Here is a 19701-nt window from a genome sequence, read left to right as displayed (position 1 = left end):
ACTCTGGTCCTAAAAGTTGCAGGAGCTCCCTTAAGCTATGTGAGCTTGTGTTGAATGTCATCGTGTGAGTGTTTCACTGTTTTCTCCTTTCTCCCACACTTACCATTCTTTCGTTATTCACTCCCGCCTTTGTTAGTCCAAAGCATTTTCAACAGAACGCTCTTGTGACGTCATACCGTGCTTCTACTATTCTCAGTAAACCAGCAAGCAGAATATGGAGCAAAGTGAGTTGTCGAAACTGTGTTGGGAAGTAGACGGAAACTTTGATGACAGAGCCAGTGGTATTTCATGTGCTCTGCTGGTGAATTTGAGTAGTTATACACTGCCAATGCGCCTCATCATTGACCGACTGGACCTCCCTCTGCTGTCACTGCCGCTTACTGAGCGGAGGTCTCTGGACTGAGCGGAATGTTGCCTTCTGACGGTCATGCATCAACCAGCTGGTGATGATAGAATATGACTGCTGGACATCAAACAAAATACTTCTATCTAAAAATAAAAAAATAAATAAATAAATAAAAAATTATGGCTTTTATAAAATCTCACTTGCTGTTTCATTTAAATAAATACATATTTCATAATTGTCTCTGTACCAATTTGGCTACTATCAACGCATTGTTTCCAAGGAAGGAGTATACTGATTTTTTTTTTTTTTTTTTTGTTTTCTTTCCCAAAATAGTACTGGAATATATAGCAGCTAATATTTTACTCAGTTTTCCAATTTCCAGGAGTGCCACATTACCAAAGGACACCAAAAGTCAACAAAATTAAGATTTTCAATACAACGATAATAAAATTTAAGTTCCAATGACGTACTTACATGGTACTGCACGGTATAGCAGAAATGTCGCTTCTATATTAACAGTTGAGTAGACTATATACATGGATAATAATAGGAAAAGATTATCAATTGTAACCGAAAAATTAGTTCATCACTTTACTTCCATTATATCCTACACTTAACAGTCACTTACCCAATTTGAAGTGTTTTGAAGAAAGAAGGATCTATGTATGATGATGTATGCCTTTTACAATTGCAAAAGGGTAAAATGACCGTATATCCTATGATTATGCCGTTCCGTATCAAATATCGTGTGTTTATCGGGTCTTAGAAAACACATCAATGATTAAAGTATTTCAATGTTATAAGTTGGAAGGAGAAATCGTGACTGTTTGTTTGAATATGTCGATGCTATCATAATAGGATTAGTGTAACTACAAAATACATTAAGTTTTACCTGCAATTTCAAAACGAAGAATCCGTATTATAAAAGTAAGAACCCTCAGTCTGTAAGTAACACTAATATGCAAACCTCAAAACATGTAAGAGTTAATGGGTTGTATTTAGATATTCTTTATTCCATAGACAAGTAGTCTACCTCAGTCTGTGTCATCTGTCTCCTAATAGTTCACAGTCAAGCCTAACAGTTGTCATAGCTGCTATGCCTCCTATCTGACGCCAATAGATGTCGCTAGCGTACAGGGAATTTGCTGACGAGCTGAAGGCATGGAGAGAACTACTAGCAACTAATAAATAAAAAGGATATATAAAGACTAATTTGAAGGCTTAAGTGTCATTTACGAAAACTGCAGGAATTCGTTAGCCATGGAAATCTCCTTAAATCTGTTCTTGAATTCCATATTGTGCATTTTGCTGACCATGATAGTCCTTTCTTAATAAATTCTATCTCGACGCTTAATAGTAACATAAGTAAACTGCCAGTCTGTTCTTAAATTTTCCATCACGTAAGGAAATATTGTACTTATTATTTATGCATTAAAATGACGTCGTAGTGCAGAGTTATATGCTGTTTCAGAATTAAATAAATGTACGGGTGTATGTGATATTTCATTGTGTAACATAAGAAGCCTGTAGAACAGAGAACGTTGAACTATTTAAAGTCTAGGTCGTACTATATGAAAAACATGTATGTTACGTGTTTGCCTGAATGGAATTCGGAAGTACAATTCTGAGAGTAACGTTTCGGATCTGAAATGGCGATGTGCGAGTTTGTAGAGATATTTGAAGGGATCTTAGCTCCAGAAGCTAAAGATGGGCATAGAGCTGAGTTATCCTAGATTACACAAAAATGAAGTAGTTTCATTAACATAAAAGGCTTTTTTTTTTTTTTTTTTTTTTTTTTTTTTGCGCAATGAGTGGTATATAGTGGAAGATAGTTTCTTTCTAATATGGGATTTTATGGTGTAAAATAGCTGTATGTAGGACACAAGACATGGTATATGATGAGAAAGTGAATTGATTGTGAAACTCTATTTGTTTCAAGTTTATTTTCTATTAACTACGATTACCTTTTTATATTTAGCTGCTTAAAATAGCATGCCTTAAGCTGGAGACTTGAATTTAAAATAACATAAAATTGCATAAAGGAAAGAGATTCGTTACTTCCAAGCAGAATACAATGACTGATATCGGGAGACAAATTGTAGAGGAAAGAAAAAGTATCAGTCTTAAACACTGAGGTAGGAAAGGCCTAAGTAAGAAAAAGAAGCAACAAATGTGTAATATACATTACAATGTAACGATGTGAGTGAGGGAATTGGGACAAAAGGAGTATGCCTTAAAATTGCAGATAATCTGAGTTGGATCTAATAGCAACAGCGGTATGTATATGTGTACAAGTTTGTTATAAGACATCACCTTCATAAGTTTGTTTATGCAGTACTGGAACGATCATTGTAATAATTAAATGCAACTACATTTTTTTTCTTTTCACAATGTCTTTTGACGCATTTACTTGTACTGTTTGAACACAACTCCTTTAATAGCTTGAACCACAAATTGGAACGTCTTTCCATATATTTTATTTATAAACAGAAGGAAAAGTTGAATAAACGAATGTTGTCTAAAAAGAAATGAATCCTTGCAACTAAGGAAATTTTCACCAAAAATGGAGGAGTGGTCTGCGATTTTGTGTGTAACAAGAGCAGAAATTACTAACCAAATGGAAACTTATATTTTTGTTCTGCATTTCAATAAGATGCTGCTACGCGTTCATGATTCGTCACTCATCTTCATTTTTTTTTTCGTAACTTTGAGATTAAATGGTTTAGCAAACACCAGCCATGTTGGAAAAGTATTTTCGTTACATTGATAAAGACAACTTGTAACGTTCCTTTCTAGAAAGGAGGTCGTTACTCGACACTGCCCACCCACTAGTGGAGACCCACTACATTTAAGAATAATTTTATAGAAGTTAAATAGTGCGTAGTTGGTAATAATATTTCTAATGGGCACAATTTAATTTCTGTATAGTATATAAAGACAACGTAGAATTCCTGGAAACGATAGCAGTACAGCATTTATAAATACCACTAAAAACAGATCGAATGCAGTTATCCTACTTTAGTTCAATAATAAGTTATTTAATTAAAGTTATTATATCTTTATAACAAATCATTCTGCATCTACAGAGATTTACAAACGAATACATTAAGCTCACAGCTACCAAATGTCCTAATTTGAATCAGAACCTTATGTGAATTTAATTTAGTATCAATAAGAATCAGCTTAACCATGAAATATACAATGATTTGTAATAATTAGAACAACACCTATCGCGTTGCTATTATATACAAATTGGTAAGAAGTTACTAGTATGACAAATGCAAATGTAGCTTATATCTCATTCAAATATATATTTAATGACTCCATTAGAACATGTAGAGACTTATTAAAGTGATGAAAAAAATTATATAACTCACCAATAAAATGAGTATACAACGCATCCACACCGTATAATTCCAGTTTAAACTCTCAAGTTATTATTAAAATATAGAACAATTCTATAATTTAATCCAATTATTATTTCGTAGGTTATATAGAAAAACACTTTACTATAGAAAAAGTTCGTCGAGTACGATTTCCAGCACACATCTAACTAGAATATTTTAATTATTATTACTATACGATGGAACTGCACAGTTAATCTTGAAACATACTAAATAGTATTTGCTTATAAGCTGTGATGTAATGCTAGAATTTTTGGTAAGTATACGCTCGATCGGTTTCAAAAGTATAGCGTATACGCAAGATTAGTTGGTATATACGCACCCCAATATACCCTCATTTTGTAAATTTAAGGTTAGTATACGCTGGACTACAAAAATTTTAGGTGGGTATACGCCGTATTCTCCCGTATATGCCCCATTACATCTCTGCTTATAAGTTCTTCAGCTTATTGTATGATTATCATATACCTCAAAAATGGAATACAAAAAATTACGAACCATAAAGAGTTCTGAATCTGATTATATATACTGGATGCACTGAAACGTAATCACTAAATTTTTGGGCTACAATATCTTGCTCGTCAGAGAAGAGTAGATTATAAAGTCTAGAAAGAACGAAAGCATTGCCGTGCGATTTAGTGTGAGTGACAAGTAATCCACGACCAGATGCTTTATACTTCCTTGTAGATTTTTCAGCTCTCGAACATTGTGGCTTGAAAGCTGTGTATAGTGCTATAAGTGTATTTGTAGATTTTTGTTAAGTACCTATTATTTTGATTTTTCATATGTCTGCGCTGCACTTCCATTGCTCTGACAATATATAATATTATAATATTGACAAAGGTTAATCTGTTGATCCATATTATTTGAAAATTCCGAAAAGGAAAGTTTTCACATAAAGCAAAAATATGAGAAAAATGTGTTACCGTATTTGCGCGAATATAGGCCGCATTTGAATTTTTGATACAAGATTATAGAAAAAATAAATCTCGAATATAGGTCGCGGTATTAAATTTACGAGAAAGTTCAATTAGACAATTAGTTCAATTAGTACTTTGAAATGTATATCTCTGTCCGTCTCCTCTAACTCTCGTGTAATTAAGGGTGATTCATGAAGACGACCTTGTTTGTGATGGTGACTCTGAGCAGCATTCTGGATAAGACGCTGGTGATGCTGAAATCGTGGGAAGTGATGGTACGTTATTTTGGGTGCGTACAAACAAGCTGACACAGTTTTGTGAAACAAAGTTGCTTTTCTTTTTTTTTCAAGAACAGCTACTGCATATAATTATACCGTGCGGTGGCTCAGTGGTAGAGCGTTCACTTCCGGTGCTTGGGGTCCTTGGTTCGATCCCAGCTCGCGCCGTGTGGACTTTGTGATGGACAAACACCATGCCCGTGGTGGGTTTTCTCGGGGTTCTCCCGTTTCCTCCCACTTTCTTCATTCCACTATTTCATTCATTTCTCATTATCACCGTCTCCTTTAGCCTAACCGTCATAACCATGAGACGTAAAACTTTAAAATTTCATTTCATTTCATTTCAAATATACCGTATATATTGTGTGTACTGTATAACAAGTCTGATGGTTCACAAAAGTAACTACAATAACTTATAATGGTATTAATTTCAACCCACAATATACGTGTACATGTCATTTTGAAATTGACGGTTTATGACCTGAGGGGGAAAATCTCGATGATAGGCTGCACCGTGATTTTTTTTTTTTTTTTCAAGCTAAAATTTAAGAAAAGAAAGGTGCGGCCTATATTCGCGCAGATACGGTATTTTATTCCTCGTTTATAACAGCGAAAGAAAAGGGAGTATTAAATCCTTCAATGAACAGTGCAGCCATAATTGTCAGTATGTTTACATTTTTGTACAGGAAGAAAGAAGTGTTTAGACAGAAAAACAAGTTGTGAACAATAGATTCAGATTTATTTTGTGCCATTACTTTTTAATGTTCAGTATTCACTAATTTCGTGACACATTTATTATAGTTTTACTGTTTTTGAGTCAGTTTATTTCATCATAGGTATTACTTTAGGGTGACCAGATTCTGACAAGCGAAAAGTAAGACACAAGTATAATAGTATATGATAGCCTGTGTCGGCAGTTCGCCTGTTGGTATGCAATTTATTTAACATTAACCTTAAGTTAATCACTCATTTTTGTTAAAAAAAAAAGAAAAGAAAAGAAAGAAAGAAAAAATGTACTGAACAAAAATACTGAAGAAATTCATCACAACTACAAATACTTTCATGAATGACATATACAAGATTGATGAAACAATTTAAAACAAATTGATGGAGTAACATAAAGGAGTCACCTTAATGAAAAACGGTATGTTAAAGCATAGCATTTGCGGTTCATCTTGATGGTTTTTATCCATTAATGTGCAAACTATTTCCAAAAATGTGAACAAATTATTTTCAACATAGTTGTTCTCAGGCAATGAGCCAGGTGAATTCTACGTCGTCCAGCATTCTGAGAACTGGCAACATTGTTCTTGTCTTCAGGGTAAAGTATGAGAGACCAAAACCAGAAGCCTTTATTATATAGGTGCTAGCAGAAAAGGGGGTGGAGTTTGACTAGTCAATGGCGACGTGCAATCAGCATGGGTTTACTTATGATTCGAAAGTTGCGAATGAGAATAAAACATTAAAGTATAGCGAATAAGTTATATCAGGACATTTTAGAAAAGGACATTTCTCGATTTTCTAGGCGCCTTCGCAACACGCAAGACAGCTCTTTGAAAAACACTACTGAACTGCGAAAATCAGTACGTCTGGTCACCCTATATTATTCTTACTATTGTTCTGAATGCTCTGTTTTCTCAATAACAGCATTTGTCTAATCTTTAAAATGACCAGCTACTGTTCAGCTAATGCGTAATTTAACTCAAATTAGTATGGTATTGAACTTTTACTACAACACACAGAAATGCATTGCTCACGGTAATTGTGCAGGTTATTTTGAGTCCTATTTTGTAACACTTATTTGATTTCTTTATCTATTCTTTGAAGTAAATCACAAATTGAGATAAGCACATTGTCTTGTACCGAATGCAGACATGCAGCGAGAACTTTCTTCTCTCACTACTGAGGGTTCAAATGTTCTTCTGTAGAAGGAAATCTAATGAAAGTTTACTATTATTATTATTATTATTATTATTATTATTATTATTATTATTATTATTATTATTATTATTATTATTATTCCGTGAACAATTTAAGAGTAGGTCGAAATTATCAGTTAAAAAGTGAATACACTGCAGTGGAATGGAGTCTTCTGTCTCACTGTTGGGAGACAAGAAGGATCTTTGAAACAAATATAAAATTCCATCCAGAATACTTTTATTTATGACACATCAAATATTAATTTGTATGACAAACTGTCATTTTGATTTTAATTTCGTTTTATATCGTTTCTTTGTAACATTTCTAGTTGAAATGAAACCAACTTGAATGTAATCGATTGTTTTCTGCATATAATTCTTATTTATTTCTGTTCTTAATTTGGATTTACTTCAATAGACTTAGGTGTTGGTAATACTTCTTTTATTTAGCCTGTTTAAATTCGTTTGACGTTCTATATATTTATATCGGTATAATTCATTGAACAGTAATAGTGCCAGTGATTGTGGATGATAAAATCTCACTGAACTCTGTATATAATGAAAAGTTCTTAACAACACAGCACACTGATATTAAATCAGCTAGGATAATGCTGTCACAGAGTGGATGTGCGTAACATATCACCTGATACTGCTTCTAAATGAACTTTACAGTCCCTCCTTTTAGGACTTTGATTAATTATTACACATTCAGATGAATTGTCTCTTAGCTATTCATATTCAGTAAAATTAGATTTGCTTAGGGAAGAAGCAATTTAACTAAAATAATTATTCTGGTCGTTATGTATTCAAATGTTCTTCAGTGACGGCCAGTTTTGAAATTAAAATGTAAAAACTATTAAGTGGAAGCTTCTAAATATATCTTATTACGATTCTCTTAGGTTTCTGAATAAAGAAAACAAGAATTCTACTTGAATTCAGGTACTTTATGACATTTTCGCATTGCTGGTGGTGAGTTAAAGAGCATTCTACATGCTCTCTGAAGCGTAAGATTACTTGAAAACTGAAAGAATCTGTGTTGGTATCATATGTTGCTTAGTTTGTATAAAGGATTGTTTGAGGAATACTTTGTATTCTTGGTGGTAATTGATACTTAGTGATGTAGAGTTGCCTCATAAATTGTGCCATTGAGAGTTTTCTCTCTTTGAAATGTGACAAAAGCACCAGCTTATTTCTGCTCATAAGTGTACCTTCTGTAGTTTCCAGGTGTACTTGTCTTAGCCTGATGTCTGCTTATGTGATTTAGATGAAAACACCCCTTCTTACATAGGATGTGTGTCGCACGTTGCTTCTTTTAAGTCCATTTGAGGAGGTGAGTAACGTCTCTCTTTAATTGTAGGATCCCTCAGTCCTCAGCGCCTTTTGTGTCAATAACATGTTTCAAAATATAACAAATCCAAATTATTATTTCTCAGGTTGGTAAGTTAACACATCCACTCAAAAGGTACAGTGTGTCTGTTACATTAAGGAGTCGTTTGTAAAATATGTGTGTATTTAGTTTTATATAACTTAGTTGAAACACGTGTCATGTTGTCGTGGGCTTTTATGCACAACTGAGGAAGATTCGTGTTCTGAGTCGTCTCGATCTTGTAGCGTAGTGTTGTAGAGATCGATTTTTTTTTTAAATAGATAGAGTAGCTTTTGTGTTCTTAAGAAAAATGACGCTCGCTAACTCAAAATTTTCACATGAAGTAAATAGTTTTCGAATATAAAGACTTTTTTTTTGTCGCTCAAAGCATGGTCTTCGCTGCTACTGAAATTAATGAACATACTTGGTGTTGTTTGTCATAACTTGAAATGTAACAGCCATTCTGAATTATCTTGCTCATAGGTGATTGATTGTGCATGCTTGCATGAGTTTTTAAATAGAGTTAACATTCAGATGGGAGAGCGTCTTGTGTGCGTTAAATTAATCATTGTACTGAAAGTAAATGAACAAGGGTATTCTGGCATATATTATCATCAAAATTCATCCAAGAAAAATCCTAGTGGAATCGACAGTATTGAACGAGACATACACAACATTAGTTGCTCAATCGCCACTAACTGTGAGCAAAATATTCATAGATGTGAAATCTATGGATGACTGTCTACTCTTGCAACAAGATCTGACCAATATATTAAAATAGTGCACTAGCAATAGACTTACAGTAAATATTAATAAGTGTAAAACCGTGACATACAGTAGACGTGAGAGAACGTATGAATATACTTACTCGATCAATGGAATAAGATTAGGAAAATTAGATACAATTAAATATCTAGGTGTGATATTTGACAAAAAAAATTAACCTTTTCCCATCATGTGGCAAATATTACCAAGGATGCATGTATAAATCTTGGGTTTCTTGTCAGAACAACCAAAGGACTTACCAGTATTAACTCTTTGAAAATGCTTTACTTTTCTTACGTGAGATCCAAACTTGAATATGCCTCACTTATTTGGAACACTTGTGTGAAAACACGTAGTCAAAGAATTGAGCAGATACAATTACTACGTTTTCTCATATGCAAAAGGACAGGATTTTATTCAAATATGAACTATATGATAATTTACTTGATAACTGAAACTTGAGAGACTTGAACAAAGACGTACGTTGAACGACCTCATTTTCTTACACAGACTTTTACACAACAAAATAGACTGTACAGACATAATTGCAAAGATAATGATCCAGGTTCCATCGCTCAAAACACCCAAGGGAAATAGTGGCCTGTTCTACTACAGAAAGGCACATACAAATGCACTGCGTATGTCACCTACATGGAAAATTTGTGCTACATACAATAAAATCAGTAGGGATTATAAAGATGTAGATATATTTAATAGTTCTGAAAAGTCGTTCAGAAGAGTAATACTGAGTATTTTGTTAAAGAAAAGTCTTATTTTAATTCAAGTCTTAGTATCATTATAGTTTAAAATTATGTATTATATATAGACACTGAAATTGGGCAGTAATGACTGTTGTATCGATAAATAAATAAATAAATAAATAATAAAATAGAGAGAAACACACATTTACTGTTGTGATTTATCAGTGTTTGTCATGAAATGAGAAATCGTGTGGAGAGTAGTGTAGGAGGTAGCTGTATTTCATTTTAAGCCTAAAGTACAATTGCCGATAAATGGAGCTGGATAGTGTCACCATTTGAAACAAGAGGTCATGCTGTTTGGTGCACGGTGGCTCAGTGGTAGTGTTTACATCTGGTGCGTGGTGTCCCTGGTTCGATCCCCGGCCAGTGCTCGTGAGTTTTCTCGGGGTACTCCCATTTTCTCATTCCATCAACTCTTCCATCCTCATTTACTTGCTTTAATCATCGTGTCCCTTAATCTAACAGGGATAATTGTGGGACATTAAACTTAAAGATTTCATTTCATTTCATGAGGTCATGGTGGCCTAGTAATAGAGCGATCAGCTTTTACTCTGAGAGTTCCTGATTGGATCACAGACCATGTGAGCTTGTGAATGACATCATCATGCCTTGGTTTTCTCTGAATTCTTTCTTTTCCTCCCACAGTCATTCACTTTCATTATTTGTCCTTTTCTTTGAGTTTCTAAGACATAATCGTGGTACTTTTCAGTTCAGGTAAGGTTTTTTTTTTTTTTTTTTTTTTTTTCAACCATCAATAGGTAATGAAAGGAATCTTGATTAATTTATACGTCTTCATCGAAAGTCGCAGATTTATCTTCTGTGCTCAACGAGAAAACAAAGTTCTTCTTGTTGATTTGATTCCACTCAAATAACGGCCATGTAGGAGACACTGTCCATTGAAATAGTGATCTGCAGTCTTATCAAGATGAAACAGTTACCTTGTAGGGTGTTCATGACATTAAAATGTATTCATTTCATACCCTATGACAAATGACAAGACTTTTACATCAGTTCTTCCAGAGGTGGTATATCTACTACTATATTTTGTTGTGGATATCTCAATGAGTATTGTCAATTTGACACTTTTTTTCCTGGATGAATTTTTGCACTGAATATATACACTGTATTTCTTTAACTTTTAATGTACTATATAAATTGTCACTGAAACGTGAGATTAACTTATGAGACATTGTAGGTCCGACAGTATTATTTTGGATATACCTGCAGAAAATGATTATATGAAGGTACAGAAATTATCCACAGTGTTGCTATAACGTTTTCTACATTGTCCATACTGACCTCTGTCATCGTTCATTTTATTGTTATGTTGTTGTGGTCATGCTATTGAAGTTTGATCCTACTTTCTTCATTTGTTTTTCTGTTGCTGGAGATCGATCATGTTCGCACCATTTCTGTTGCTGCAGATAGATCATGGCCGCTGTATCAGGCCATGGAAGGTGTATCAGGGGTTGCAGTCCATCAGATTTTCGGCACAATACGGGAACAGTGTCTTGCCGCAACGGAATGTCTACGAATGGATTGAAAAATTCAGAGAATTGTTACGGACGAGGAAAGAGTCGGACTACCGTCTATGGCCACAAATGATGACAACATTGAGCGTGCAGTGACATGGTTCTGTTAGACAGACGAGTGACTATTGATAAAGTGGCACATTGTCTGGAAATTAGTCATGGTTCCTGATACATCTTCCGACCACATAAACCGGATCACTGCTTTTTGTTCCTCTTTGGTGCAAACTTGTAATGAAGCAGCCATGATGTATCTGCAACAAAAGGAAGACAAATGGAAGGATTAGGATCCCACTTTCATAGCATGACCACAACAGCATAGCAATAAAATAAACGAGGACAGAGGGCAGCATGAACAATGTAAGAAAAATTATAGTTACATTGCGAATAATTTTTGACTTACCCTCGTAAATACACTTCTTGGTACAGTTTGGTAGACTATTCTTGTGTTTGATTTGAGTACTTATGAGAAATTATCTCTGGGAAGCTAGTTATAATATAAGAGATTGTTATTGTTCGATTTTTTGTTCAGCTTTGTCTTTACATGCAAATATAACTATTCTATAACATATTAATACAAAGAGTGACAAAATAATTGACTGGACCGGGACTTCCGGCATACCGTGCGATGACTAAGCCACCTAGTCCGCTTCTCACAACAGTCACTCACTCTTCTCACTCTCGAGGTCGGTGCTTTCATCTCGAACCACGTGGGTTGTACCACAAACTCCTGCTGTGATGGGACATTCCTGTGACCATATACCGAGCACTTTGTGACGGTTATGATTTGATATATACGAATGAAAAAAGGAAACAACCGATGTTTTTACACACCAGATCCTCTATAAGTGTGAATTGCATAACACACAATCAATTGTTTCCTTCTTTCATTAGGATATATGAAATGACAACCGTCATAAAGTGCTCGGCATATGGACACAGGATTGTCCCATCACAGCAGGAGTTTGTGGTACAACCCACGTGGTTCGAGATGAAAGCACCGACCTCTAGAGTGAGAGAGTGAGTGACTGTTCTGTGAAGGAGACTGGGTGGCGTAGTGGTTAACGCATCAGCACGGTTTGCCGGAGATGTCCTGGGCTCGAGTCGCGGTCCAGTCGTTTTTTCACTCTTTGTGCGTTACACAATTCGCACCTATAGAGGATGTAGTATGTAAAACAATCGGTTATTTCCTTCTTTCATTAGTATATAACTATTCAACTTTCGTGTGGATCTTCACTTGATTGTTCTTCACATGTTGTTTAAACATAGATGAAGTGGAGCAAGTACGAAACCACTTATTTTGGTAGTTGAATTTGACCATGTTGTCAGTGTGTCATTTTTGAACTCTTGAAACTTTTCTACCATTAATCGTTGGAATATTGTGCATCATTTATATACTTAAAACTCTTTTCAAAACTCTGGTCCATAGTCTGCATTTTCCTTGCTCCCAGAAATCAAAGTAGGTGCATTAAATGGCCCTTAACTTTCATGTAATAGGACTGTTCAATATAAGGGGCACATGCAAGAAAAAGGTACTTCTTTGAAGCGAAGAAGAAAAAAATATGAGATTAATGTTAGCACTGATGTGTAGTTAAGTGTACAGGATGTGTACAGTCATGTTCAGAAATACACAACCACCAACCTCTCTTCGATGAGGTGTGTGCTAGTGTTTTGATATGGTTGTGTGGTGTCTTTATTTGTAACCAAAATATTAGAATAATATAGTTTTATTCCAAGATTACGGCCTTTTAAAGAGAACTGGATGACCAAGTTTTATTGACAGTAACTGTACGTTGTAGGGCTGCCACCTGTCCAGCATTGGTCGTCATTTCAGATCGAAGGTGATAATGTTTAAGAAGTTTTCTGTAGAGTTATTAGTGGTGCGATAGACTTCAAACACATGGAGAGCAGATTTAAAAAATCAGCCTACCACAGGCGGAAGTTGCTAAACATTAAGACGAAGATTATCTCAAAGGTTGTTGAGTTATTTATTCAATGGCCGTCAAGGAAGAAATGTCTTGCCACCAATGATTTATTATTTGTTTATTGTTCATGTGTCCTGTAATCATTTGAGTAAAAGTTGGTAATTCTAGTGGACCAAAGGAAAAACTTAATACATGGTTGATTCTAGAAAAGTGCGTTAAGCATACGCACTTGCACCACTTCATCATATATTTTATATACTGTTTCATATTTGTGAACCATCGTATTAATTTTCGTTACTTTTTCAGATATATTATTATATCTAATTCTGTATATTGTTTTATCTATGTGGTATAGTGTGCGAAGTGCATGTGAAATCTGAAGCCAGTGATAGAATGGTGAATAGAAGATTACCATAATTTAAAGTAATCATTTTATGTTCCAGCACTTTTATTTTCTTTTCAACGTACGAGAATCCAAAGTAATCCAGATCAGACATTTTCACATCTCGCCCATTGCAGAATCTGTTTAGTTTAGATTTGTTATCAGTTGTGGCCATTTTATAGCCGCCTTCCCAGTCCTGCGTCTTGAGGTGCATCGCACCCCAACCAGTGGCATAAAATTTATTTATGAATAATGACACCTATTGCTTTCGGACTTTATAAACAGATTCCCATAGTCATGATTACAGTACTTAGACATTTCACTTCGAAACACACGGATTACTTTTATAGTAACCACGTCAAATTAATCAACTATCTGACTATACTTCGCGTCACCCAAATTGGCAAATGGCATCAGCCAATAAGCTTGCAGTGCGCTGTTATTAATCCTTCAGGCAGGAATCTAATCATTCATAATTGATTTTGTTCGTATTTGTGGACAATTATGAGTGATTAGATTCGTCACTGAAGGTTTGGTAACAGCGTACTGTGGGCTTATTGGCTGACTCCATACTCTAATTCGAGTGACGTAGAGTATAGCTCATTTAGACTTTGATAAATACATGCAACTAATCCAGGCACCAAAATAACGAAGAAGTTCAATTCAGAGTCAGGGTGTCTATCGGTCACGAAAGTCACGAAATCAGAAAACGGTCATGAAAGTCACGAAATTTAGATTTTGGGTCACAATTTTTTTTATCTCTACAAATATAAGTATAGACTGGAAAATTTTGTTCTATAAAACGTCAAAATTTACCACCAAAAATGTCTATAGTCTGCTTTAGGTGGTACCAAATCATAAGCAAAGCACGCTTCTATCGCATGCATGAAAATTTGGCCCAATTTGCACCCAAATTGCTCTTGAGAATGTTACTAAATTTTGTGTTTTGAGGAAGAAAAGGACAAGCATAGTGTGTGTAAATTTTCTCGGGGTTCTTCCGTTTCCTCCCACTTTTTTCATTCCACCAATTCATTCATTTCTCATCATCACCGCCTCCTTTAGCGTAGCCGGTATAACCGTGGGAAGTAAAAACTTAAAGATTTTATTTTCTTTCCACTTCAGCGCCCAGTCACCCTCCACATAACATTTTCAAAGTATGTTCAGGTAATATAACCCGTGAACCATTTTTTAAATTCTCTTTAAAAAACTTTTTGATTCCACATATCTCGGAAACTTGTTTGCAAACATATTTGCATAATGCAAATTTCGAGAGAAACAAGATCGATTTCTCAACAGTATTGCATCAAACGTAAAGATAAGAATATTTTTGCAAAGATAACGAAGACATCTTTCCCTTTCAAATGAATCTGTCACATGAACAATATTTCAGTTTAAAATTCGTAAGTTGTTTTAGCTCCCACTTATGTGATTGAAGGTGGCATGCGAAATTTCCTGGTAAATTCTCCTTGACAGCAAAATTGATGAATTTTACAATTTTATGCAATACTAATTAAGGTTGGTGTAAACGGACAAGTTTTGCCGATAGATGTCACTACAGCTTTCGTATTTCTCATGATTTTTTTTACCTTTCACGAAAATTCACGATTTCTCTTACAAATTTCAATCTAGAGACTTCAAATTTTTAGAGAAGGAACTTCATAACCTGTCGAAGGCAATAATCTGTCCCGATTTTTTATTTAGAATTTTCTTCATTGTTGAAACAGTTCCGTTGTTAAAGAATTGGATATATATTTCAACAATGAAGAAAATTCTAAACAAAAAATCGGCACGGATTCTTGCCTTCCATAGGTTATGAAGTCCTTTTAAAAAAATTGAAATTTGTAAGAGAATTGTGAATTTTCGTGAAATGTAAATACATGAGAGAAATACGAAGACTGTAGTGACATCTATCGGCAAAACTTGTCCCTTTAAACCAACCTTAAGTTGGAAATAAACTAGGTGACAGGAAGACTGTGATTCATTGCTAACTGAAATGTTTGATGTTATAGGAGGGTGACATGCCTCTAGAGGAATTATTAGCGATGTACGGTTACGGGGATCCAGGCGCAGAGAACTCGCAGTCAAGCAGTTCAGAAGAAGTCTTATCAAACCAGGACTTGACACTGGAGAAAGAAGAGATCGGACAAGAATTATTGGAAGAAGAGCGCGATCAAAAATCCGAACTTCAGCAACTGTACTCTGATCTTCATCCAGTTGCTAGCAGCGAGGGAAATGCTGGTACATCAAGGCTTCTGAGATGTAAGTTTAAATTGGGCTACTCCCTATTTTTCTTTTTTTTTAATTTTTTATGAAGGTTAGATGTTAGGTCGTTGAGAGTTGGATGTGGTATGACAAATATTTATGGATATTTACTTCTACAGGGTGAGCCATTTATCTTGTCAAACTTGTCACTTTTAAATTAATACATTAAATTTGATTATTCTATTTTTTTTTTTTTTTTTTATTAATTTATCAACACAACAGGCAGATACTCAGTCAGTGTTAAAATATTACAATTCATTTTTACAAGTTTTTTTTTAAAGTACCTTACAGGATATTGTACATATCGTCGCATGGAAACCAGAGGAGCGTGACTCCATTTTCGTAGGTTTACATGCAAGAGGACAAAAATATTATTTTCTTAGAAACTTGTGTTTTTAATAAGATAGTAATTGAGCTACATTACAACAGATGATTGACAAGGAGAACAGATAGCGTTACGTTCCATTTACACCAAATGGGGCTTTCAAAATTATGTTGAAACATGAACGTTCTTCTGGTTCTCATGCGACTATATATCAATTTTGTATATCTTTTTCATCTATATATAAGTAACGGAACTGAGTGCTCACGTATTTATCCTGTTTACATACATCCATTAAAAAAAAGTTGGTGTTTTTTACACTCATTTCTCACTGCCTCAAAATAGTCCTGGTACAGTTATATCCTAGTACTACGGAATTTAGATTATTTATTTATTTTTTTCATTAACAAGGGAAGTTCGGGAGAAAGCATTCGCCTGCAGAGTAACTAAGCATGCCATTTGAAAGCCTAATTCATGCTGATTACAAGCTAATAAAATTCCTGTACGGTGAGAACTTCTCGAGAGGTTCAACGTTATGTGTACGATTGCGATTCACCGTTATTATGCATTTTTGATGGTTTGAACTTGCTACTGCTTGATCACTGTGCTCCATTCACAAATTGTCCATTGCAAGTTGGATGACGAGTGACAAAGACGTAATTGTTGAGAATATACCAAAGAACTGCACACGATTTGTACAACCATTTAATGTGTTTGGATTCCGACCAATCAAAGAATATGGCAGGAGATTTGTACATTAGTATGAAACTTCTTCATCCCGATGTTGTGATTACCAACGAAACAATCAAATAAAGCTCATTTCCATGCTAATGAATCAGTTCCGATCACCGCGATACATTGGATTGTTTCAGTTTGCGTTCCACAAGGCAAGTTACCGAACAAATTAAATACCTTTTGAATCACCTGTAGAATTTGCTTTTCGCTTTGGTTATGTGAACTGTTCCCTTGACGGATGCAACGCAATTGCACATACAAAATGTTCATGGTACAAGAAAGCCTTTTGCCTGCGTCATTTCTTCATAGAACAGAACAACAACAGTGATCAATTTTCATCTCTAACCTATCATTATTGTGAACAGTACAATGACTAATTTTAACTAACAAACTCGTTAGTTATTGCAATACAGTTTTTTTTACCTTCGATAGATTTCAATTCGTATGTCTATATTCGTTGCAAATAATGTTGTACTTAACGCGTTTAAATGCGTATATACTCATTTCTTCATATTAACTTCCAAGTTCAATCTCTCGAATAGTTCTCAACCGTACAGGAATTTTATTAGCTTGTTCTAATCAGCATGAATTGGTCTTTCAAATGGCATGTTTGGTTTCTCCCGAACTTCCTTTGTAAGGAGTTTACATACGATGGGTCTAGTTCTGTTAGGGCATTTTCTTCATACACACGCTGCAATACCTCATTGTCAACTTGTAATTGAAATCTATCTCTTAATACATCACACACTTTCTTCTCTGTACTGTCCCAGTTCGCGTTCTTGAATTCTATAAAACAGAAGATTTTGTCTCCGGGACTTGTTTTCAAGGTCATCTGCTTTCGGCTCGAGGACTATTAAATATTGCTGTAAATCACGCACTTCACTTGATACTTTCACGAGTTCACTCGAACCACTAACTTTGTCACAGTATCATGCAATAGTCGAACTTCAGTCACTAATGTATCATTTGACCCGCGAAGAGATGTCAGGGTCTCTTTAATTTCTGCAGTGTCGCTTCGTTGGAAATTCACAGGACCAGGATGCTGTTCCACACTACCAATTATTAACATTACGCAAATCACCAGACCGTATGTAATAAAAACACTTTAGTGCCATCAGTATGGCGAATTGGCGCTGAACACAAAGATTTTGTTATAGCAACTCCAAATAACCCCACTTTGGCCGTATAGATTTCAAGGTTGACACCCATTGCGGTTGAGTGCACCACGGAGCGAAGAATACATCTACTTAGCAGCGCACTCTTGACGATGTTTTGTGCAAGTTCCGACAGAGGAACATTGTTTGATATACTTTGCCGTATAGCCGATTAACAGCCCAACCCAACATAGTTGTCTTTTAGACGTTTGATAAAATGCTTTGATCATGTAAGTTTGTTTCCAATGTACCAACAACCAGTTTCTACTATGTTTCATTCTTAGTAATTTTTGGGCCGATAAACTCTATCATATTATACATAGGGAATGCAATACGAAAGCCATCATTCTTTCCTCAGTTGGATTATTTCAAAAGATTACGATTATCACTTCTTCTTGTTTAAGAACAACTTGCATTCTCCTAACCCCCGCGTCTATTGCCATAACTTAGACAACATAATTTTAAAAATAATGAATTTAAGACATAAAACCTCTGTATTTTTCGTCTGTTTATAAAGATATTTAAGTTGGAGCACTACAAGACTCTCAAGTGGGTTTCATTTTCGCCTGAGTCTTGCGGACTTGGTCTTGGTCTTCGTCTTGCATATAAATACTCGATCTTGGTCTTCGAATCAGGGAGACCCAAGTTAGCACTCTATCAGTTCCAACACACTCATACATGGGACTCACGCTCATGTGACCTCAACCTTCAGACTGGAAGTAGAGGTCGATTGGTAAGTTGTAGTTCGGAGGTTGAGGTCGATGGAAATCGATTCATTGTTGGAGTTTGAATGTTGAAGTCGAGTGGAGGTTAAGTGGTAGTTGCAGTTCGGAGGTTGAAATCGAACCAACTGAAGGTCAAGGAGCAATCGGAATTTGAAGGTTGAGATCGTAATTTCCTGGAACTAGTGTTGTCAACGGCTTGAGCGGCTCGGCTCACGCCTCAGTCACCACCGAGCAGGCTCGAGCTCTCGGCTCAGTTGGGGCGAACCGAGCCGAGTCGATGGCTCACCTGAGCTTACCCGAAAGGAGCCGATGGCTCATCGGAACTGAGCCGGCTCGAGTCGATGGCTCACCTGAGCCGAACCGAACCGAGCTGAGCCGATGGCTCGAGCCGAGCCGGTTGACATCACTAGTCCCTGGTTCGATCCCCTGCCAAGTAAGTTTGTGGTGGAGAGTAATGTCCGTGGATTTTCTCGGGATACTCCCGTTTCCTCCCACTTTCTCATTCCACCAACTCTTCCATCATCACTCACTCACTTTAATCATCGTCTCTCTCAGCCTAAATGGCATAATCTTGGGATGTTAAGATGAAATATTTCATTCCATTTCAATTTTATTCCAAAAAGTAAGGACATTTCCTTCCATTCCTCCAGAATGTTGCACCTTGATTGCTGTTGCTTTAGGAAACACGAGGAATTGTTACAAATTGAAGGAAGAATGGCGAAGTCGTCTTCACTAGTATGTAAAATTGGTGGTCTTCATGTGTTCCCAAAATGGCACTTAGAGGAACTTGCTAGTTATTATTTTAAGTTATTAGCGTCATGACTTAGTAAACACGAAGATTCATCTTCCCAGAGACAAGAGCTCACCACTTGATCCATCTAGTAATCATCGTAAGTCCATCTAGTGAG

At 35.6% G+C, this 19701-nt stretch overlaps 1 protein-coding gene across 10 annotated transcripts in view; it reads left to right on the top strand.

The window, feature by feature from the left end:
* LOC145687851 (mesoderm induction early response protein 1) overlaps nucleotides 1–19701 on the top strand; it is a 127729-nt gene that overhangs the window by 77399 nt on the left and 30629 nt on the right. For 8 of the 10 annotated variants that reach the window (XM_081761325.1, XM_081761324.1, XM_081761327.1 and 5 more), the window contains one exon: nucleotides 15605–15854. In XM_081761325.1, coding sequence (XP_081617451.1) covers nucleotides 15605–15854 — 250 coding nt within the window. Of the gene's footprint in view, nucleotides 1–8084; nucleotides 8198–15604; nucleotides 15855–19701 lie in introns of all 10 variants that reach the window. The other 2 variants (XM_081761331.1, XM_081761332.1) reach the window with 1 other exon arrangement.

This window comes from Thermobia domestica, chromosome 6 (assembly GCF_964235325.1).
Source record: "Thermobia domestica chromosome 6, izTheDome1.hap1.1, whole genome shotgun sequence".
NCBI lineage: Eukaryota > Metazoa > Arthropoda > Insecta > Zygentoma > Lepismatidae > Thermobia > Thermobia domestica.
This window is presented reverse-complemented; position numbering and strand designations above follow the sequence as displayed.